Source organism: Crinia signifera, chromosome 12, assembly GCF_055691185.1.
Source record: "Crinia signifera chromosome 12, ASM5569118v1, whole genome shotgun sequence".
Classification (NCBI taxonomy): Eukaryota; Metazoa; Chordata; class Amphibia; order Anura; family Myobatrachidae; genus Crinia; species Crinia signifera.
Window position 1 is genome coordinate 86,106,374 of NC_139228.1, and position 23,566 is coordinate 86,129,939.

At 46.4% G+C, this 23,566-nt stretch overlaps 1 protein-coding gene across 1 annotated transcript; it reads right to left on the reverse strand.

Moving 5' to 3' along the window:
- Positions 1 to 969: 969 nt before the first annotated feature.
- On the reverse strand, positions 970 to 7,515 carry DACT1 (dishevelled binding antagonist of beta catenin 1). The gene is made up of 4 exons (XM_083165796.1): positions 6,922 to 7,515; positions 5,359 to 5,488; positions 4,191 to 4,346; positions 970 to 3,516 (listed from the first exon to the last, which is right to left on the reverse strand). Exons 1-4 carry the CDS (start codon positions 7,216 to 7,218, stop codon positions 1,634 to 1,636), a joined length of 2,466 nt encoding a protein of 821 aa, XP_083021922.1. The 5' UTR covers positions 7,219 to 7,515; the 3' UTR covers positions 970 to 1,633.
- Between the last annotated feature and the right edge of the window lie 16,051 nt (positions 7,516 to 23,566).

Sequence of the window (23,566 nt, forward strand, 5' to 3'; positions counted from 1 at the left end):
GTGTAGGGTCAACATTTAGGACAGAATGTAAAGCTGCGTAAGGCCACAGAGACCAATGTAGTTCATGAATAAACAGATTCACTATCCCCTCCCCCTCACACACAGTTGGGTCATGCAGCCTGCTAGAGGGACGTCACATGACAAAAAGCAAGGTCTGTGCCAACACTGATGTGAGTAAGTTGAAGAGTCAGGGACTGTAAATTGGAAGATCAATAGATCGGATATTAGGACTGTGTGATTAAATCAATACTTTAATCAAGATTTTCTCAACCTCAACGCTCCAGCAAAACCAACTCACATGGGCATGATTAAAGATATCCACAAAATATGACATGTTGGCGGTATGCGAAGGCTGGAGTTGAAAAGCCTCAGCCTTAAATTGTATATCTAGATCTATCTATAGTCCGGGTTGACATTATTTTGCCATCAGTGTGCTGGCTAGAATCTAGATCAGATCAGTCTGCAGTTCTATCTAGAATCTATCTTTGATAAAGATTAATAATGGCACCAACGGAGACCACCACAGTTCTTGTTCTAGAAAACACATAATACATTTCAACCTCACAACTGTACAGTGGGGAAATAGGATCAAACAGCTGACATTATGCCGACATAGTGGATTAGTAAACTGGTCGGCTTAAGCTTATTATTAATATTGAGGCCTAAATTGAAGTCCAGAGCTTAACCGATTGTTCCTAGCCGGCAAGTCTTCCACATCTCCGGGATGCCACTTGCAGCGGTTCTATGCACAAGGTGTGGTGGAACCCGGCGCTAAATAGTTAACAGCATTCAATAAAAGCCATTATCGTGAATCTATTCATTCTTTAGTGACTAGTGCACACCACTGGGGAACTACCTGGTGAGGCGAATAACTAATCAGACTCTTTCCCCATTAGATTTTGCAATAGTTAAGGGGAGGCAGTAATGATCGACTTTTTTTTATGAAAATGTTCACACAACACCCAAAAATATTGTACCTTTCCAATTTAATAAATTTAAACAGCATTAAAGCAGACAGTTTATAACCATGTAAAACGTGTTATATAACTTACAAATATATAAAATACATGTGATTATAATATACATAAAATCCATAGCATAAAACATATGGGAACCAATACTATTCTCATGCATATGTTTGATGATGAATACGACCCATCCTTAAAAAAATGGAGGAGTGAATGAGACATACTATCCATCCCAGACACTTGGGAGTCTGGCCAAGTTTTAAAATGCGTCACCAGGTCCAAAATCCTTACTCAAAATTGAGCGCGGTTGTTAAGACACAAACACATACAGGCAATTGTTAAATTCCGTCTGACAAATAAAAGAGTGCCATTTCAGATGGAATGTTAAGATAATGTCCTAAAATTGAAGCGTAGAAAAGAAATTTCGATCTGTACAGAATAATTTTGGATGAACGTTAGGTGGCCTTCTTGCCAACAAGTCGAAACTGGGTTTGAGACGTTCTCGCTGGGTCATGGTGCGCCAACTGATCCAGGTAATTTTGGCAGTAGCAGAACAGTTCTAAGAGTCAACATAAGTTACTGTAAACTTTAAATATTTCCACAAATGGAGCAGATTTATATACAGAGATGGGGAAAGGGCTGGGGAACCGAAGACATTTCAGGTATCAAACGGTCGTCATCAATTTTAGAGACCCAGATCTAAAGCGAAGAATTTTCTTCTTTAGATTGTGTGAGGCTTTAATTTTGACAAAGGCCTTGGCTGTGGTTTGAAGGTCAGCAGCTGTGTGGGTTTGCATCGGAAGGGTATGTACAAACTGTGACCAGATAAGTCCTCCGCTTTCATCGGTGTCACTTGACGTTGTGCTTTCTCCAACAAACTCTACCTCACTTAGACTAGACTCGCTGTCCCCAAAACAGTTTGTTGTGTAGTTGCTCTGTTCATCTTCACTTGTGTCTACCACTGTGGAGTGAAACAGAGACTCACATTCTGCAGAATACTCAGAGTCACTTGCTATGTAGGCATATGGGCTAGCATAGGGAATAGGAACTTGCTTAAGAAGTCCAACCATTTCCCTCTGGTTCAGTCTTTTTGCCCTCCGTAATGCCTCATCATAAGATATCTCTGCCGATGACTTCCACCTACGGTAATCTCCCCTTTTGTGTCTGGGCTTGGCCAAAACCGCATCCTTCGCATGGCCATGGGGCTTGGTTCCAGATTTGTTTGCCCCTGGCGTTTTACCCACAATACCAGTCTCTACTTGCGCATGAACAACTTTTCTAACTCTTTGAGAGATCTTCTTTACTTTTTTATTTGTATCCAAATCATCGGGAAACCTGCATTTCTTGATCACTTTACTCTTTTCTTTCAATGTCTGAGAACCATTGTCCATAATATGTTGAACATTTGACCGATGTTTAAAAGTTGAGCTCTTCACAATCTTCACATTTTTAGTCGTTTTATGGAGCCTTACACCCTGTTGTTGTGCAGGTATATAGTGCGCATTGACCAATAGTCCTTCATCCAAGCTCTGGGATGACGATCCTTCACTCTTGAAGTCTAGTGATGGTCTTTCATCAAGCGATGATGTATGGTAAGGGTCTATTGTGTTTTTGGTCAAAATCCTTTTTGGTGGTGGCAAAACTTTATTCTCTTGGGCAAGAGGAGCAATACTACACGTTTCCTTAGGTGACGCATTGCAAAGATTATTGGGAACCATGGAGAAAGGATTGGTTAGAGGAGCGGGATTTACATTAGTGTCTTTTTGAATATTTGATATTCCAACCACAGGGACCCTTCCGATACTTTGACAGACAGCCTGCACAGTGTTCCGTGAATTGTTTTGGCTTTGTAGTTCATTAACATTACTTGGCTGGTAACTGAGGGCCGATGGCATCTTTTTACTTTCCAGCTGTTCACTCTGAGTTTCCTTCGAGCACTGTTTAAGAGAAGGGTAAGAGCTATCCCCGGAGATGATTCCAGAGGAATGTAAACAGAGCTGTTTAGGATTCTTCAGGTTAGTGGTGTTGCTATGAGAGATGCCACCAGTCTGTTTGACACACATACTCCCATGTCTTAAAATACCTTTCCCCGGGTCCGCGTTGACGCTGGTTCTGGGCTTGTTAGTCCTTACGGGATGCGATTTTCTCTGAATCACACTTAAAATGTAACCGTCCAATTTTTTGCTAGTTGGAAGTGGGGCGGAGGAGACGCTGCCCTGCTGCTGGAGAGGGTCTTCAGTTTTTACAGAGTCCAATTCAGGCACTAAGCGGTCATTCACGTTTGGACCCATTTCACACTCCTCCTCCGCCTTCATATTCCCCATCATCGATAACAAAAACATCGGGCTCTGCACAGCCACCGCATGAAGCGGGCTTGGGTATCTGTATACATCACTGCCGTTCTTGGACACCAGATCACACTGATACTTCGGATTTATGTCAGCCGCAACTTCCGCTGTGTTAGAATGGGGAGCGGATAAAGAACGGCGCACAGTGCCTGTACTTTCATACTGTCCTTCTCTGTAGTCCAACCACTCAAAGAAATCATCTAAAGAGAACGAAAACCATTACTAACACACCTACGAAGATCTCATAGCATTTTTGTTTTACAAAGGGTATCACAATATGGACATAATCAGATGTTATATAAATTTGTAAATATATATATATTTATTTATTTATTTTGTTAAATAGGACCACTATTACGGGTAATAAAAAAGGGAACATTAAAAAAACATTCATTAATTCTGATGCATTAGAATTAGCAATCTGCATTTTTTTTTTTTTTTAAGACCAGACAGTCAACATTTCTAGACAAACGGTCATGTTCGACCAGACAGACCAATAGAATTGTTGGCCACAACTTTGCCCAGTCCACCAGATTTTGATGGAGACGGTGAACCCAATCCTCTGGACGTTCTGTCTGGCAAAATGGCCTCAGATTTACGGGGCTCATTTATTAACAGGATTTAGTCATTTAAAACTTTGCATATGATACATGGTGCTTCAGCAAAACTCCAGTCATTTTTAAATGACTTAAGAGCGGATTTTCTGGACACCATTTTATCGTATACAATGAGTTTTAAATAGCAAAAAAACTTGTTGATACATGTGCCCTTATTTCTTTTGTATGAGTTGTATTAAAAAAAAAAGGGGGGGAAAGCACATCCAAACTTTCCAACAGTAAATGTAAATAAATTACGGGGGGGAAGAGACATTTACCTGCCGATCTTGTTTGACCATCTGTGATAGTTACGGATGCTTCTAGAGGGCTGCAAAAGCAGGTGCTAGACTGACAGCTGGATAAACATTCACTGAAGACAGAGTTTGAGGAGTTAGAGAGAGAACCTGACGTCCCATCACTCAACTCGTAAAATCCTAAAAATAAAAAAATAAACAGAATGGATTGCAGATGTAGAATAACATTGCTGCTAAATTCAGATTTGTTTAACATTAGGGCAATGGAATATCAATTAATAAGTCACTTATGTAAAAACCACTATAAAATTACGAATAGTGTATAAGCATGCAAGTTTTACCACTTATACCGCTTTCACACTGCCTAAACGTTTTAAAAACCGGTATTTATAAACTATTTAAAACGGGTCTGAGCCTTCACATTGCAGTAGATTACAGTTTTAAATACCATTTAAGTACCATTCACATCAGTCAACCCGTTTAATCCCTTGAACACGTTTCAAGGCAGAATGCAGGGGACAGCCTATCACAGGTCTGGAATCTGTTGTTTTTACTAAATACCGTTTCAGAGCCATTCTCACTGCATTATAAACGGCTCTGAAACGTGTAGGACTCTGTTTTTTAAACGTTTGGAAATACCGGTTATCTTTAACCGGTAAATCAACTCTGGCGCTTTCCCACTGCAGCCTTAAACGCTTTAAAATGGAAAAAACGGCAAAATACCATTTAACAAGTGCAGTGTGAAAGGGGTATAAAAGGCATTTACTCCAGTCTCAGTCGGATGTACAATGTGTTTAAGTTGCCACATTCATACGGTGAAGTGACATTCTAAATATGGTCTTCTACACAATAGCCTTGTACACGGTCTGGCAAAACGACAATAACAGCAGGGTTCTAAACAAAGATTCCACATAAGGAACAAGCAATGCAGCAGTGTATTTTAAATGGCAGTTTAAAACTAAATAATCAGCACGGCAATTTGATACAAATCTTAATAAATTGCACGTTTGGTTTATAGTCTATTAATTCTTGTACTTTTTTTACGAAAACCTTTCATGACCAAACAAAGTATTTTATATAATAACTTCTTTAAAAAAAAAATATTTGAATATTTGCCAGTATGGGAACGCTTTTGATAAAGGATTTGAATTTTAGCCATAAAATGCACTTCTACAGAAGATCTTCCATGTACCTGAACTGGGGCGGCTGTCCGTTTCCAGATGATCCTCCGTCTTCTCAACATCCAGCTTCAGATCATTAATCTGCTTGTCCAGCTCATGAAGCTGATTTAATAGGCCCGCATCCCTTTTACGGAGGCAGTTCTGGGAGAAAAATAAAAATAAACCGGTTGGTCAGTAGAGGAAATCAATCCCCCCCCAACACACATACAGTTACTGACATCTTCGGGGTAGACTGAAAACCGGTACTGCTCATTTGCACACAACCATTGAATACAAAAGGCGACTGCAGAGTCCCTATATTTAGTTACTGGAAACGGACAAAAAGAACCAATATTTATAAACACTACTGTGTATTCATCTCAAACCCCAAACAGTATTGATTTTTTTTTTATTTTTTTGCACATGGGTGGAGAGTCTTCAATAATAGAGGGTGTCTGGTGACAGTCTAATCAATAGCCAAGTACTAGACAGTGAAGGAGTTAATTGGTTTGCATGTAATAGGGTAGTCCTTTATGTGAGCTATCCTTTCAGCAGACATGCGAAACTATGGAGAGATCGCCTTGGGCAGAAAAGCAAACATGTTCTATTGCAGAGAGAGATAGGGCCTGTCCCTCACCCCGTGAGCGCCCCCTGGTGGCCGCACAGTATTCCCAGATTCTACTCCAAATAAGGACTCGTCTAGGGGACCATAAACCCGTTATTCACACCGAATTTGGTCTTAGCACCATATAACAAACATCCCCTAGCAAACAATGAATAATTATAATAAAATACGGGTGCTCTTGGTTGGGAGTGTTGCAAATCTACAGATGCCCACTGAGAAAGCCCCAGGAGCAGGAACTCAACACGTTGCAAATCGTAATACCCCAATCCAACTGCACCACTTCCCCCACAGGAGTAGTCTAACAGTAACAACCCAGCCACCTCCAGGAACCCCAGTGCAAAATCCTTCATTATCCCATTACTTGCAACACCAAGGGCTTCCAACCCCGGCTGTGATACCAGTGGTGTACCCAGGGAGGGGGTGACCTGGCTCTGTGCAATCTCTGCAGCCAATTTACACATTGCAGGAAGAATCATCTGTCCAAAGTGTCACTGCTACACCATCTGCCCCCAGCCACATCCAGGGACCCTGCCAAATGCCCTTCTGCAGGGGGCTCAATGCGATAGTCTGCTGCAATCCCTATATACAGGCTATAGCCCCCCCACACTGCTACTAAGGTGCAGCACAAAGACAGCAAAGCCCCCTGTATTGGGGTACAGCAGCACTGATCAGCCCCATGCACACAATGAGGAGTCCCCTGTATTGGGGTACAGCAGCACAGATCAGCCCCATGCACACAATGAGGAGTCCCCTGTATTGGGGTACAGCAGCACAGATCAGCCACATGCACACAATGAGGAGTCCCCTGTATTGGGGTACAGCAGCACAGATCAGTCCCCTGTATTGGGGTACAGCAGCACAGATCAGTCCCCTGCATGCAATCAGGATCCCCCCTGCATTGGGGAACAGGACACATTGAGCAGCCCCCCAGCACCCACTGAGCAGCCCCCCAGCACCCACTGTTACCTACCAGCTGTTTCTTCAGCAGCAGAATGTTCTCCTCCAGGTACCTCTCCTCCAGACTCCGGGGGCTGTCCCCTCTCACAGCGGGGTCCCCACATCCCACCACCCCGGGGCTGAGTGCAGCCCTCACCAGGGTCTCCTGCCTGTGCCGCAGGTATCCCAGCTCCCCCAGTCCGGCCAGGGTGGCTTCCAGGCGCTCCCGGGTCCTCTGGCGTTCCGAGTCCGCCTCTCCCTTGTCTCTGCGCCGGGGGGAGCACTCCTGGCTCTGCCCTGCGGGATCACAGACAGCTGGGAGCGGCTTCATGATGCTGGGAGCCCGGGCAGCGCAGCTACAGCATGTGCGGGTCCCCGGACTCTCCCGATCACTGGATAAATCAGATCTCCCACATGCACCAAATCCTGCTCCAACTGCAGTCAGCACCTCCTGTGCCGGGTAATGCACCACATCCTCCCCGGCTGGTATAATGGTTGGTTGTCTCCAATTCCAGCAGCTGCCCGTGGTGACAGTCCTACAGGGCTCCTCTCACCTCCTACTCCTGCTGCTTCCCCAATTTACTGCGTCCTCCTGCCTTCTGCAGCGCAGCCTGCATCCCCAGCCAGCCTAAATAACTAACCCTCTGACGTCAGCAAGCGCCCGCCCCCTCCCGGCATAGGGATCCTAGGCAGCCAAGTCACCCTGGGGTGAGCTCCAAATGCCATGTATTATATATAATCTGTGTACTGTATGTCTCTGTATCTATCTATAGACCCTAATAATGACTACCTATATATGTGGATTACTAATGGTCGACAGTGAAAAGGTTGACACAGGATAAAAGTTCCACATGCACTAAGAGGACATTGACAAAAGGTTGACATGGAAATGGTTGACACAAGAAAAGGTCGACATGATTTTGTCATAGTTTTTTTTATATAAGTTGACATGTGTCGACTTGTACTCCTAATTGGAGGAACTTGTACCCTTGCATGGTACCTCGCTCCGCTGGTGCTACCGTTCCCAATTGTAGTAAACGTGGATCGTGAAGTATGAACAAGTCAATTAATAGAAAATAAATTGTGAAAAACTCGTCGACTTTTTCACATGTCGACCTTTTGCTTGTGACAAACTTACCAAGTGCCTCCAAGCCACCACCTTTTGACCCCGTTGACCTTTTGACCCTGTCGACCAATAGTGGTATTGACCGTCAACACAGACATTGTCGACCTTACAACCAGAACCAGTATATGTATAATAATAACAGTGTGTGCCAGTGGTGATTCTCTCATGTAATACAAATAACAGTGCTGCTCGCTGACAGGTACAGAGGTTCCTCCCCACAATCTTGGCGGCTGCCATCAGTACCGGTGGCCTGAGAAATACAGTTTGGCGGCTGCCATCAGTACCGGTGGCCTGAGAAATACAGTTTGGCGGCTGCCATCAGTACCGGTGGCCTGAGAAATACAGTTTGGCGGCTGCCATCAGTACCGGTGGCCTGAGAAATACAGTTTGGCGGCTGGCGATGAGCTGTGTTTGTCTGAGGCTCTCTGTTTGCTCTGACACAGGCAGCCAACTACTGATTGCTGTTAATTAAAATGTGCTAATTCCTCTAAGACATTGTACTAGCTGCATCCTCACCTGTGACAGTCACTGCCATATTCTGACGCCGCTCCAATCATGGAACATTCTAACACTTGTTTAATTGGAAAAATAACTTATTTAGCCAAATGAGCTGTCACTGCTTTGTGTCCCCTAGCTGGCCTGCTAGGGGACACGTCTAGTCATTTTACACCCAATTATAACGTGCAGGGTGTTTAACTGGTAAAGGCATTGTGTGATAATTGTGTTTTCCTGTGGTCATCATCCAAATTCACCTAAGGCCCCCATACACTGGGCGATTTACCTGCAATCAGGGCCGCCAATAGAGGGGTGCTGTGGGTACAGCTGTTCTGGGCCCCTGCCTCTGGAAGGGCCCAGGAAGCTCATTTTGCCCACCGCAACCCCCCCCCCCTCCCCGACTGCCTCCGCTGTGCTGCGCTCAGTGCGCTGAACAAAGCAGGTCCGGAGTGCAGGCTTATTCAACCAAGGATGCCGGAGGCCAATTAAAATGCTGCACTGGATTTTGAGCCAATCAGAGCTCGCGTACCGGCAGCCAATCAGAGTGCATTTTAAATGGCCGCCAGTATCCTGGGTTGAAGAAGCCTATGCTCCGGGACATCCGGGCTGGAAGAAGAGATGAGGGAGCAGGAACTGGGTTACAGTAAGTCAAGTGAGGAGGGGGGCCCAGACTGGAAATGAGTCCCGGGCCCCAAAATTCCTGATAGCAGCCCTGCCTGCAATTTGGGTTCTTTTCCTGTGATTGAAGCAATCAATCACAGAAAAAGAACCCAAATTGCAGTTGGTGACTGACAGCTGTCCGATCCAATGCGAGGTCCCATGCACATCGCACCGGACACTCCGGGTCGCCCCTGCTGCAGAAGCAATCTCTTGGATTGGCTGGAATTGCAAAGGAACCGCATGCAGTATATATCATACCTAACCCTCGCTGTCCATAACGTGCCGGGGGGGGGGGGGTGGGGATTGCTTATCATATACAGTATAAATGTATTATATGTGCTGGACGGTTCTGGTGGAGATGGGGCAGCACTGAATATAGCGGACGGGACGCCGCAGGGAATCTGGCAATCAGCATGCTTCACACACTCGTAGGCCCCGCCCTGGACTCCAATTGGCTACTTTCACAAGAGTCTGGGGGGAGGAGCTTAGGAGTGTGTGTGGCTGCATGCTAATTTCCAAGCACCATGCAGTGAGTGCACAATAATCACCTAGCAGTGCGGGCGGGGAACGTGGGTGGTGGCCATTAATATGCTTGGCGTTCCCATGCAAATCACCCATCGAATGATTTATCCCCAAAATTCGCAGCGTTGCGTGTGAACCAGAATAAGGTCCTATGTTTCTATGTAGGATAAAGAGGAGAAGAGACACGAGTGCGGAGGAGGCTGCACGACGTGTATACGGTGTATGGGATACGACGTGACGCACTTATGAGCGTGGAAATTGATATTTGCGGAGGAATAAGGTTAGATGATTTTATTTCCACTTTTGCTAATTAAATACCAAGGAAAGAGCCGGGAACGTCAATGCGTCAGTACTATGACTATGGAACCGTCTTCCTCGGGAATTATCCTTACACACATGTGAGTGATAGCTACGTCTATGGGAAGCTCGTCCTTTCTCCTCTTCTCAGTTCTATTCTTCTTCTGACAAAATACAGGGGGGTGATTCGGATAAGCTCAGTAAGCTCGCTGTGACGGGGAGCCGCACATGTGCATAAAAGATCAAAGACCATGCACATGCGCAGTCCCACAAACATCGGGACGGGGCGAACGTGCAAGAATGCGAGACAACCAGAATGACCCCCACACTCTCACCATGTAATGAGATGTCCTGTATTACTACGTTCCTATTCATGGGACACTTCTTAATTTGTCTTAGCCCCCATGTAGAGGGTCCTCCTAATCTCTTGATGGCTACCCTTGAAATCTCCAGATGTTGTTGAACTACACATCCCAGCATGCTCTGCTACAGTTTGCTATTTGGCCATGCTAAAACTGATGCAGGGCATTCTGGGATGTGTAGGTCAACAACAGCTGGAGTGTTGTTGAGAACCTATATCCTGTTTAAATGTTAGTGGAGCATATAGATAGAATGAATCAGCATGAGGGGGGGTGACGGGGGGGGGGGGGGGGGTGGTAATGTGTCTGAGGATAACTGCATTTATTTCTATACGGAAATGTGGTATTGATTTCTCTGTCAGCACAAAGTGAAATATTATCTTGAGACGCCGGTGGAAGGGTTACACTGCTGGCGATGTCATCATAGAAAGCTGCACATTAAGGATGCTAGAAGGACAAATTGATGGAGTGCAGAAACCCATAGCAACCAATCAGATGTAAGCTCCAGTCATTGATTTAACAATATTAGATTATCCCACGCATGACATGCGAGGGGATGTGTAACGAAAACACGTCCCCATACCTCCCAACTTTGTAGCTGCAGAAATAGAGACACTTGCGCGGCAAAGCCGCGCGAGCGTCCAAAAAGGGGCGTGGCTTATGTAAATGAGGGGCGCAGCTTATGCAATTGAGCCGCGTCCCCGTTTTCGGCCGGGAATAGACGCTGTGCGCATGCACACAGCGTCTATTCTGTTAAATTGGGGGGGCTCCCAACTGCCCCCCCCTCAGCAGCGGGACACCTCCGGCCGCGGGTGGGACAGCGGGACAGGACCCGGTAATCGGGACTGTCCCGCTGAAATCGTGAGTGTTGGGAGGTATGCGTCCCCTCGCATGGCTCCGCTGCAGGAGAAATCACTTCGCAAATAGAAGTAGGTGGAAACGGACTTTAATTTGTGCGCACCCCCTGGCAGGCATCCGCCCGCCCACTTACCCATGGGAACGCCCCATTCCCGCCACGGTCCGACCCCGGCCCGCACCAATCCTTGTGTACAGCTCGGGGACTATGCAGGTCGCCAAAGCTGTTCACAAAGAGGGGCTGCACATGTGCATAATGGACCATGCGCGGCCCCCCAAACATTCTGCCCCGTTGCGAGGGAATCCGAATTAGGCCCCAATTACCACACAAATATTATTGTAAGGTTTACAAATATGTCCGATAGATTGTGACTGATATATATATATATATAATTACTAGTTAAAAGCCCGTCAAAAGGACAACTTCTTCATTTCACTTTGAGCTGTGACAGTTTTTAGCCCACAAACTCTCCACCACACCCCCAGTCCCTATCTGCTCCTACCACCAATCTCTGTCTTAACAGCTCCCTCTCTCCATCATGGGCCTTATTTTAGTTCACTCTTTCTGACAAAATCCTTCTTAGATGGGCAAAACCATGTGCACTGCAGGTGGGGCAGATGTAACTTGTGCAGATATAATTAGATTTGGGTGGGGTTTTACTTCAAAGTGAGATCTATATTGCAGTGGAAAAATAAAGCAGCCAGTATTTTCCCTTCACAGAAACAAAATAACTCACCCAAATCTAATTCTCTCTGCACATTTTACATCTGCCACCCTGCAGTGCACATGGTTTTGTCCATCTAAGAAGGATTTTGTCAGAAAGAGTGAACCAAAATAAGGCCATGTCCGGCAAGTTCAGTGTCTGTGCAAAAATTGCTTTCCCTTTCTGTTATGAATTTAATCTGTCGAGTGGCCTCTAGTGGTCACTGGTCTCATAGAGGTGAGGAGTAGTTATCCTTTTACATGCACACACACAAACACATACTAATAACAATATACCTGCATTCTTGTTGAGAAGATGGAAACTAGTATCAGGGAGATTATAGTTGGTAATAGAATTTTGCACATTGCCCCACTGAAGGGGCGTGTCATGCTCCACCCAAAGGGCGTGTCTAGTTCCATATATGGAGAGAATGTGAAAAGAGATTGTGAACGTGGCACCTAGATGCGTGTGTGCACTGCTACATCTGAGAGGGATCTTTTAAAATGTATAATTAAATGTAGATGAGCCCCAAAGCAGTTAGTAAGAGCTACTATACTTGGTAACGTGCTGGGAAATGGTGCTGATGATTCAATGTAACTGTATCTGTCTCTCATTCCTTTTCTCCCCAAAATATAACAGTGTAATGTGGGCTAGATGACATGAGGGAGATTGCTAGACTAATGAGGGAGAGAGGGAGATTGTTGCTATGTCAGGGAGTCTCCTGCAGAATGCAGGAGGGAAGGTAACTATGATGTAACAGTGTAATGTGGGCTAGGTGACACGAGGGAGATTGCTAGACTAATAAGGGAGAAAGGGAGATTGCTGCTATTTCAGGGAGTCTCCTGCAGAATGCAGGAGGGTAGGCAACTTTGATGTAACAGTGTAATGTGGGCTAGGTGACATGGGGGAGATTGCTAGCCTAATGAGGGAGGGAGGGAGATTGCTGCTATGTCAGGGAGTCTCCTGCAGAATGCAGGAGGGGAGGTAACTATGATGTAACAGTGTAATGTGGGCTAGGTGACATGAGGGAGATTACTAGACTAATGAGGGAGAGAGGGAGATTGCTGCTATGTCAGAGAGTCTCCTGCAGAATGCAGGAGGGGAGGTAACTATGATGTAACAGTGTAATGTGGGCTAGGTGACATGAGGGAGATTGCTAGACTAATGAGGGAGAGAGGGAGATTGCTGCTATCTCAGGGAGTCTCCTGCAGAATGCAGGAGGGGAGGTAACTATGATGTAACAGTGTAATGTGGGCTAGGTGACATGAGGGAGATTGGTAGACTAATAAGGGAGAAAGGGAGATTGCTGCTATTTCAGGGAGTCTCCTGCAGAATGCAGGAGGGTAGGCAACTTTGATGTAACAGTGTAATGTGGGCTAGGTGACATGGGGGAGATTGCTAGACTAATGAGGGAGGGAGGGAGATTGCTGCTATGTCAGGGAGTCTCCTGCAGAATGCAGGAGGGGAGGTAACTATGATGTAACAGTGTAATGTGGGCTAGGTGACATGAGGGAGATTACTAGACTAATGAGGGAGAGAGGGAGATTGCTGCTATGTCAGAGAGTCTCCTGCAGAATGCAGGAGGGGAGGTAACTATGATGTAACAGTGTAATGTGGGCTAGGTGACATGAGGGAGATTGCTAGACTAATGAGGGAGAGAGGGAGATTGCTGCTATCTCAGGGAGTCTCCTGCAAAATGCAGGAGGGGAGGTAACTATGATGTAACAGTGTAATGTGGGCTAGGTGACATGAGGGAGATTGCTAGACTAATGAGGGAGAAAGGGAGATTGCTGCTATTTCAGGGAGTCTCCTGCAGAATGCAGATGGGGAGGTAACTATGATGTAACAGTGTAATGTGGGCTAGGTGACATGTGGGAGATTGCTAGACTAATGAGGGAGAGAGGGAGATTGCTGCTATGTCAGGGAGTCTCCTGCAGAATGCAGGAGGGGAGGTAACTATGGTGTAACAGTGTAATGTGGGCTAGGTGACATGAGGGAGATCACTAGACTAATGAGGGAGAGAGGGAGATTGCTGCTATGTCAGGGAGTCTCCTGCAGAATGCAGGAGGGGAGGTAACTATGGTGTAACAGTGTAATGTGGGCTAGGTGACATGGGGGAGATTTCTAGACTAATCAGGGAGAGAGGGAGATTGCTGCTATGTCAGGGAGTCTCCTGCAGAATGCAGGAGGGTAGGCAGCTATGATACAGTATAGTGACGACAGTACTGTGAATTGTGTCTTTACATTTGTATAGAAACACCATTGTGTGGTTCCCCGTAATACTGCTATGTGGTATAAATGTCTTCTGAGTGGTGCCTGTGCATTCAGGTCTCCCAGTGTAGGAGCCATAAGCCACATTAACGCCAGGAAGTCACTTGTGAGTCTCTTTTCTTCACACTCAAAGACTCGCTGCTGATTTGTGTCTTTTCTAGCCGCCTTTTTGATGTAATATTTTCTTCATTGTTTCTTTTGTTTCCATGGAAACAGTCTTTACTTTATTTTATGTAGAGAAAGGTTTTACCACCCCTTGGTGTTTAAGTGGCCAGCCACCACCCAGGCATGCTGAGACTAGACAGAGGAAGACTCAGTTACTGTACATTCATATGGATGCTGGCTCACAGCAGTGTCCAGGTCAATAGCCGAACAGGATGACTAGTAGATTACATAGTATTCAGATAAAACCCATGAAACCACTTCTCAGGACAGGTTACTGGGAACAGAGGTTCATTCACCAATATGTCAAAAATACTCCAAGTGGATATATATTATATATATATATATATATATAAATACAGAAGTACCAACACACTCGCCATTCCTAAGAATGGGGTGCAAACAGCACCCACTTCCCAGGATGGGGTGCATTGGCCTGTGACCACACACTCTAGTAAATACAAACACAGGGGGCCCAGCACTGACTACAACAAACTAACTCACCTCAACATTCAAATAATCAATTAAATAATGGGGTTTTAGTTCATGAATTGATCAATACATTTAAGCTTGCAGCCCATCGCCAAGGGATATATATATATCTATAGGAATATATATATAAAGTGCACTATATAATATATATATAAAGTGCACTATATAGTCTCCACCACCAGTTTAGACATTGATCAGTTCATTCCAGATGGAATAGAGCCCAACGCGTTTACGCATTTCGTCATAAACGACTTCATCGGGGGGACTGATTCTAAACCATCGATTTTTAGGATTTAGGAATAGTTTTATATTGTTTTTTTTTCTTTTACTTTTAATCCTTCCGAATGGATGTGCAAATAGTTCCAGTGGAATTAAGGAAAATCTTGGATTTCAGATAAATTTTAGGAAAAACGTAGATATCCAATAAATTGTAGGAAAAAAAACAGAATCAGCTGTCAAAGTGCCCATACACGGTGTGATGATCACACCCGTCATGGGCTGGATCGCATCACATCGCAACGCATGTGTTTTGCATGCGTTGCGATCCGTGGGCAGTAAAAAATTATGAGCGGCACATACTTTTTGAACTGTGCGATGCGATGCCCGCCGGAGCGAGCACCTTGTATGGGGACCTTCAGGATCATATGCTTCCAATGTCTGAATCATACTAGAGGGAGAAATCCTTTACAAAAGAAGGCACTTTATATATATATATATATATATATATATATATATATATATATATATATAAATCCTTTATAAAAAGAGAGCACTCACCAGGCTAAAAGTAGTTCTTTAATCCAACATCGATTAAAAGCAGAGGGCCGACATTTTGAGCATCGGGGTGCCCTTTGTCAAGATGTACACAGGATGATTATATACCCTTATATACCCCTACATAAGTCATGCTTACATCGTTGACCTTCTGCTTTTGACGATAAGCATGCAGCCCCTGGCAATGAGCATGAATGGGCGGGGGGCAGCAGATTTGTTTTGGCTGGGGGTGCTCAAAATTTCTAGTTATGCCGCTGACTGCTTTGATACCTGTTTGCTGGGCTGTGCTACCAACGTGTGCGGAGATGTACAACTCTTCGTCACAATGGAAATCATCCCCAAATGGGTTAGTCCAAAGTATGGTTTCCCCTGCCCCCCCCATGAAAATGCACCAATGCTGCCCCTCTACAGCAGTCTTATTTCTGAAAATGAAATCTAAATTATGGCGCCAGCCCTGCAGGTCTGATATATTGGGTGTTTTAAGTAAACATTTTTTTCCAAATAAGATTTATCATTTATCACTTGTGTGTCTGACTGGTGACGCGAACGTGATCAGTGGTTCTCAATCTCGGTCCTCAGGAGCCCCCCAACAGTGCACATTTTCCAGGTCTCCTGGCAGGTGCACAGGTGCACTCATTGTTCACTGACACATTTTAAAAGATCATTGGTGGAGCTAATAAATTCAACTGTGATTCTGGGTGAAGACCTGTAAAATGTGCACTGTTGGGGGTACTTGAGAACCGAGGTTGAGAACCACTGTCTTACCCTTAAGCCCTGTACACACGGAGAGATATTGGCTAATGGACAATTTTGACTAAGCCATTTTGACTAGATGAACTGGAGATTTTGACTAAGTGATTTTAGTGACTAGATCATAGACTATAATTATTTAGACAAAATTGCTTAATCAAAATTGTCCATTAGCCAATATCTCACCATGTGTATAGCCCTTGGGGGTTGTTCTGGTTGATTCGCAAGGCTGCCAATTCACAGGGCAGGGGGAATCTCCCACATCTTTCGATGGTTGCCGACCATCGAAAGATGGTGAAGGCGCACACATATAAAGGTGACTCTCAGTCTCAAGTCACTTACATATGTGTGCACGCTGGGAAGGAAATGGGCGGGCAGCTGACATTTGGAGATGTCAGCTGCCCACTCCCCACGTCATGGCCTCATCATAGGCGTGCGGAGCACATTTTATTAGGGGGTGCACCATCAAAGGGGTGTGCCTAGCACCACATATTGGGCACGTATAACACCGCCCATTGGGTGTGTCTAACAGCGCCAATCAGGTGTGTCTACCATCATCTATTGGTACTCGCTACAATATAAAACGGCTCTCAGTATAATAATACATGCAAATAAAGTAAAAAACATATATGGATGATACGTATTGATATGACAATGGGATTCAGTATTGAATCCCGGCGGTCGGGATCCCGGCGTTCAGAATCCCGACGCCGGAATCCCGACAGCCGAAATGCCGACAAGGGGGGGACGTGGATCGCCCCCCCTTGCGGGCTCGCTGCGCTCGCCACGCAGTGGGCCCGGTGCCTCGCTACGCTCGGGACACTAATTTATTCTCCCTCCAGGGGTGTCGTGGACACCCCAGGAGGGAGAATGTGTCGGCATTTCGGCAGTCGGGATTCCGGCGTCGGGATTCTGAACGCCGGGATCCCGACCGCCGGGATTTTAGCTGCATCCCATGACAATGGTCTGGTACAAGTAACAATGCAAAACACACATAATTGATTGATGGGCGCTTCTTTCAATGGAATTTAGTTCTAAAAAGCAAGTCTTTGGTAAAGGTATTGCTGTTAGGGAGGTGTTCATAAGGGTGGGAACAGCATTAGGGGGTGCCTGTGCACCCATAAGACTCAATGTGCGCACACCTATGGGCCTCATTACCATGAAAACGCGTGCGCATGCGCACAATGTCTATTCAGCAGTGCAGTGGCTGAAAACGACCTTTTGACTGTAGACTTAGCCCATGTCGACCTAATGCTTGTGTCGACCTAATGTCATGTCGACCCAGACCTATGTCGACATTGACCCAATATCGACCTTAACCCATGTCGACCTTGCTGCATGTCGACCTAGTGGTGTCAACCCAATGCTTGTCGACCTAGTTGTTGTAGACCAAACGATCCACACCCATACTCCAGCAGAGTGACTGTCATAAACCCTAAATTCCTGATTGATTAGTGCAGTATATAACCGTGTGCATGTCCGCGACTGAGACAATGATGGAAGCGATGAACTTGGCCGGAATCATGAAAGGATTTAGTTGCCCCATGACTCAAATTAATGTTCACCCTTAAGCAAGTCTTAAACCATTGCCCCACCATACAGATGACCTTGCCAATCTGATTTACACTCGCCTTATTACTAATGTGGTTCCAGCTTCTCCTATTAATATTACATACTGTAGATAACACATACTATAATCACAGCAGGGCATAAGGTCAGGATCCCACAACGGATGCATCTCTCTACCTAATCCTACTTTGGGTATTAGCGGTGGCACTCAGCAGGGGTGGCACCAAGCAGAGTGTACCGGTAATTAGCAGCACATAATGTTTGAGGAGACGGGCACAGCAGGAGAATAGGGATTGGTAATGACATCACAGACAGGAGAGATAAGCTGCGCGTTCCTGTCATCAGGACCTAGGATATAAATATAGCAGCTGAGGGGTAAAAGTAGCATCTTAGGGCTTGTTTCCGACCTCAAATTGGCTGCGAATCACAATGGACGATTATCGATACATTGCGTATGTCGCAGGAAAATGAAGGCGTGCCAAGCTGGCTTAGGGGAGGGTTTGTGATGTCAGCTAAAATACCAATCAATCATCTCCTGACTGCCGTGTTACATACTTAGGGGCCGATTCAGGCCGGTACATTCTAGGCCGAATTCAGATGGTAGGGTGGTGTCACACTCCAGAGGGGAGGAGTGTAGGCGGACACGGTGCTGGAGCATGAGGACAGCCAGCGTTTTATAGACGTCCTCATGAAAACGCTGGGCGTTCCCCTGGGAACGAAGACAGGACAATGCCAGGGGTGGGTGGCTGACATCACATGACATCAGTACCCGCCCCATTTTCGGCTTGCCATTGAATGATTTCTCTCCCATTCAGCGTTCGGCAGGGGGGGCGCTGAACTGTTCGCTAGGCTGCGAGTACACGCAGCCTAGTGAACAGGTCTGAATTAGGCCCTTTATCTCTCTCCACGCTTTGATAAATCTGTCTCTTAATGGTGTTTACGACATTTGTAGGTTTTGCGAACTCTGGCGTGACAAATCATCAATCCTGATTGATAGACATAGATGTATAACATTGAATTAAGGCTTACAGAAAACGTGTGCACAGGTATACATGGGGCCCAATGAAAAATGCCTCCAACAAAATGGCTGTCCCTAACAGCAGACCGTTTTTAAGGATGCTAGAGGAGGCGCCTACTCTAGCATTCTCAAAACCTGTCTGCTGTAAGGGGGCGGACATTTTGTTAGGGCTGTTTTTCATTAGCAGCAGCAGGAGGAGCTCCGGGAGTCGGGACTGCAGGCAAGTAGATCTGCAGGTCCCAGCAGGCAGCAGCGGTTCAGCGATAGCCCCGCAGAACCCCGACACCCACATTTACTCAGCGCCTCCCCGCCACAGTGGGGTCTGCAGGCTATTGATACACCACTGACCATAGTTATAAATAAAGGGAAAGGAAGGTTTCAAGCCTAAAGAGAAGTTACAAAACAACTGGGTTTGTTTACCTTGGAAAAAAGGTGCCTTATCAGGTCGCTAAATGTTATCTTATGAACCATTCATACTGAGGACCATACAGAGGACAAGGGTTCATCAACTTCTAATGGAAACAATGGGGAAAATTCGTAGCCATGGCAGCAATTGTCGGACAATCGCGTGTGCGCATGGTATGCAGTACGTTATCAGTGGCCCCGATTTCCCCACAGCCATCGCAGCGTCAAGTAAGCATTGACTTATGCAGCGCTGCACAAGGGAGGGGGGTCATTCAATGGCTTTCCCCCTCTTCGCATGATTGCCAAGCCGTGCACAAAGGGGCTAACTGATTGCAGGGCTGCAAAAGTTGCAGCCCTGCAATCAGGTCTGAATCATGTGAAATGTTTTTCTTTCCCATAATCATCAGCAAGCGGGGGGAGCAAGTGGTAGTGGGGTCTGTGTGGGCGCCAACACCCTCTTGACGGACTCAGTCTCTGGCTGAGCACCGTAGGCGAGTCAGCCGCAGTGTGGTTGCGGCCATGACAGAGACGACAAATCCCCCCCCCCCCCGATGGGCGGGCGGATGGGCGTGCTGGGGGGGGCCTGGGATGCGTCGGAGCCAGGGGAAGCAGCAGTGTCTGCTGGTCTCTCTGCCTCCCTCCTGCTTCAGTTTCTCCATAATGCCTGTGATGTCATCACGTCACACGCTGGGGAAACACGCTGCAGAGGAGCTGGGGGGAGGGGGTCAGCACAAACTTTTTGGCAGGGGGGAGCAAAATGTATAGGTACACACTAGATGACAATCAAATGGCACAATCTTGCTCACTATTTCCCAGGAACTCCCAGGAGCTCCGGGAAAAAAATTATGTAGGCCCTCATTCAACAAGGGATGCAAATCTGCAAAAATTGCAGATCACATTGCGTAAAATGCGATCACATTACACGGAGCAATGTGGAGTAGCAAGGGGGTGTGGCTGAGCGCTCGGAGGGCGGCGACCAACCGTTTCTTGGGCACAGTCCAGACAATGCAGACATGACATCACAAGCAGTCGCTGCAAACCAAAAAAATGGACGGCCTGCTAGAATGCGCAGCCAGGGGTCAGCCAGGACTTAGCTGTATAGTGAAGTGCTCACACAATAGAGATGCGCCCTTGCGTCATCTTGAATGATTTTAATAATTAGTCGTAACTAATGGTCATTATCATCAGATTAATTTAATATGTCATGTAGTGTGCAGCCGGCTTAAGGGTGGAGTCTCTCCGGGACTTTCGCCTTTCAAGCTTAAGAACCACTCAGGACTGATTCTATTCTGTGGATCTTATCACAGCTCTTCTAAACCTTGCAGTGTGTACTGAGGATTTAAAATGCTTCAACGTCAATTAGAGTGTTATTATATTGCTTTGAACACTTGTATAAATCACCGAGAGTGGCAGCCTGTAAGCCTTTATGTGACATCCGTCTCCATTGTACTCCTAAAATTGATGATTTCAATTCAGAACGATTAAACGCTGTGCTTTAAATGAGGGAGTGTAAACACCTGTGTGACACCTCCCTAAATGTTACGCTGCAGAAACCTTTCCATGTGAGGAGCTGAGGACACATTAAAATATGTTGTATGCAGCTGTGGCTGATGCTGGCAGAGCTGCTGGCAATCCCGCCGCCGCCACTACCACTAACTGACCTGCCCCGGTGCCTGTACAGTGCAGATGGCAGGCTTTGGGACCTCAAGCATGTGCAGTATCGGAGATGGTGCTGAACATGTGCCTTTATGGGTTGAAGGTTAAGTTCAATGACAACATCAACAGGCTGATAGTGCATGGAAGGAGCCAGTCAAAGTAACCTTGTGGTACTGTATCAGTAACACCCATCACCAGGAAGATATCTGTGAAGGAGCCTTGTGGCAGCCAGGGGGCGCTAAGAGGGGGTGAATGGTACAAATGACCCAGACTGGTTGGAAGGGCCTACCAAACTTCCCCTCTCCCCACCTCCCCCCTCTTTACCTGTCCACAACAGCTGCATATCTGCCCAGCCCTAGTGGCAGCCACTATACTCCCGCACATCTCTGTACAGCCCTAGTGGCAGCCGCTATACTCCCGCACATCTCTGTACAGCCCTAGTGGCAGCCACTATACTCCAGCACAGCTCTGTACAGCCCTAGTGGCAGCCACTATACTCCCGCACATCTCTGTACAGCCCTAGTGGCAGCCACTATACTCCCGCACAGCTCTGTACAGCCCTAGCGGTAGCCACTATACTCCCGCACAGCTCTGTACAGCCTTAGCGGCAGGCACTATACTTCCGCACAGCTCTCTACAGCCCTAGTGGCAGCCACTATACTCCTGCACAGCCCTAGTGGCAGCCACTATACTCCCGCACAGCTCTGTACAGCCCTAGCGGCAGCCACTATACTTCCGCACAGCTCTCTACAGCCCTAGTGGCAGCCACTGTACTCCCGCACCGCTCTCTACAGCCCTAGTGGCAGCCACTATACTCCAGCACAGCTCTCTACAGCCCAAGTGGCAGCCAATATACTCCAGCACAGCTCTGTACAGCCCTAGCAGCAGCCACTATACTTCTGCACAGCTCTCTACAGCCCTAGTGGCAGCCACTATACTCCCACACAGCTCTCTACAGCCCTAGTGGCAGCCACTGTACTTCCGCACAGCTCTCTACAGCCCAAGTGGCAGCCACTGTACTCCCGCACCGCTCTCTACAGCCCTAGTGGCAGCCACTATACTCCCGCACAGCTCTGTACAGCCCTAGTGGCAGCCACTATACTCCCGCACCGCTCTCTACAGCCCTAGTGGCAGCCACTGTACTCCCGCACCGCTCTCTACAGCCCTAGTGGCACTATACTCCTCTGACTGTCAATGCCACATTGTGGTGCAGTGGACACCTACAGTAACAGTAAGAGCGGAGGAGCGGTCAGTAAATATTGGTAACCTTCAGTATTTTTTTAACCTTACTATGGATAAATTAAATAATAAAAAAAAAGATTTAATCCATGTTTTTGTTTATTAAAATTGTACAACATAATGGCAGCATAGTCAGGAGAAGAGATATGAAGGGACAACTGCCACCGTCGTCCTCACCTGATCAGTAATGAGCGCAGTTCCCTCATGTCCGTGTTTCCGCACATCAGGAGACAGCGGCTACAGATGTTATTTTTAGCTACTGTTGGAAGAAAGATTTTTCACAATGATAAATGAAATTCTTTCTGTTTCACAGAATTCATATATCACCAGCTCTTCCAGTACAAGACAATTCGCACCTCCCTACTGGGGCATGTTTGAGAAATTACCTGCAATGATTGATATTACAATCCAAAAAAAAAAAGAAAAACAAGTTTTGCAATACATGTTCAGGGCCTGATCTTTGTTCCTATTCTTAGTTCAACGCATCTGTCGGTATTCGTAAAGTCGGAGAGCAAAACCTCTCGCACAGTGGCGGAACCTTTGCTGTCTGCTGTGTGGATGCCACCTTCGCAATATATAGGCCTGATTCATAGTTGATCGCTGACCAACAAATTCACGGATCAAGCGATTTGGGAACGACTGCGCGTGCGTAATATCGTAGCCTGCATGCATGAGCCAAAATAGCGGCAGAAGATGCTTATGGATCATAAACGCAAAGTGGACGGAAGCCGGGATTTGGGCGTGACAACCGCCCGTTTTCTGGGAGTGCAATGAAAAAAGAAGGCGTGCCCGTGTGTGTTTCAAGGGAGGGTCTGTGACATCAGCGCCCGCCTCGATCAGCATGTTTTTGTCGCAGATGACCGGTTGGGTCAGAGTTACTCATATTTGTACAGACTGGAAAAAATCATTAAATGGTGTTAGGATTTGCGGGTGGATTGAGATCACTGAAAAACACGGTCACTTGACATCAGCATCCGCCCCTTTCTCGGCCATTTTATAGAGCCAAATTTTTCATTTAATAGTCAGGTACCATCAAACGATTTTGCAGCCGTATGCTCACATGCGAATGGGTGTGTATAGTCGTATATAAGGTGGTGGTGGGGGGGATTTGTTCGGTGGCCGGGTGGCGTTAACCCGCTCGTTAAGCAGCGATTGACTCCTGCTTAACGAGGGAACCAGAATAAGGCCCTGTATATACCCTGCACCCATTACAGATATGCCAATGGATTGGTGTAAGTGGAGATACTAATACCGCCGTTGGCATTTGATGCAGAAATCAGTGTTAGCCCCCGCATTAGCACCGCAGAATCACACATAAGGCAGCG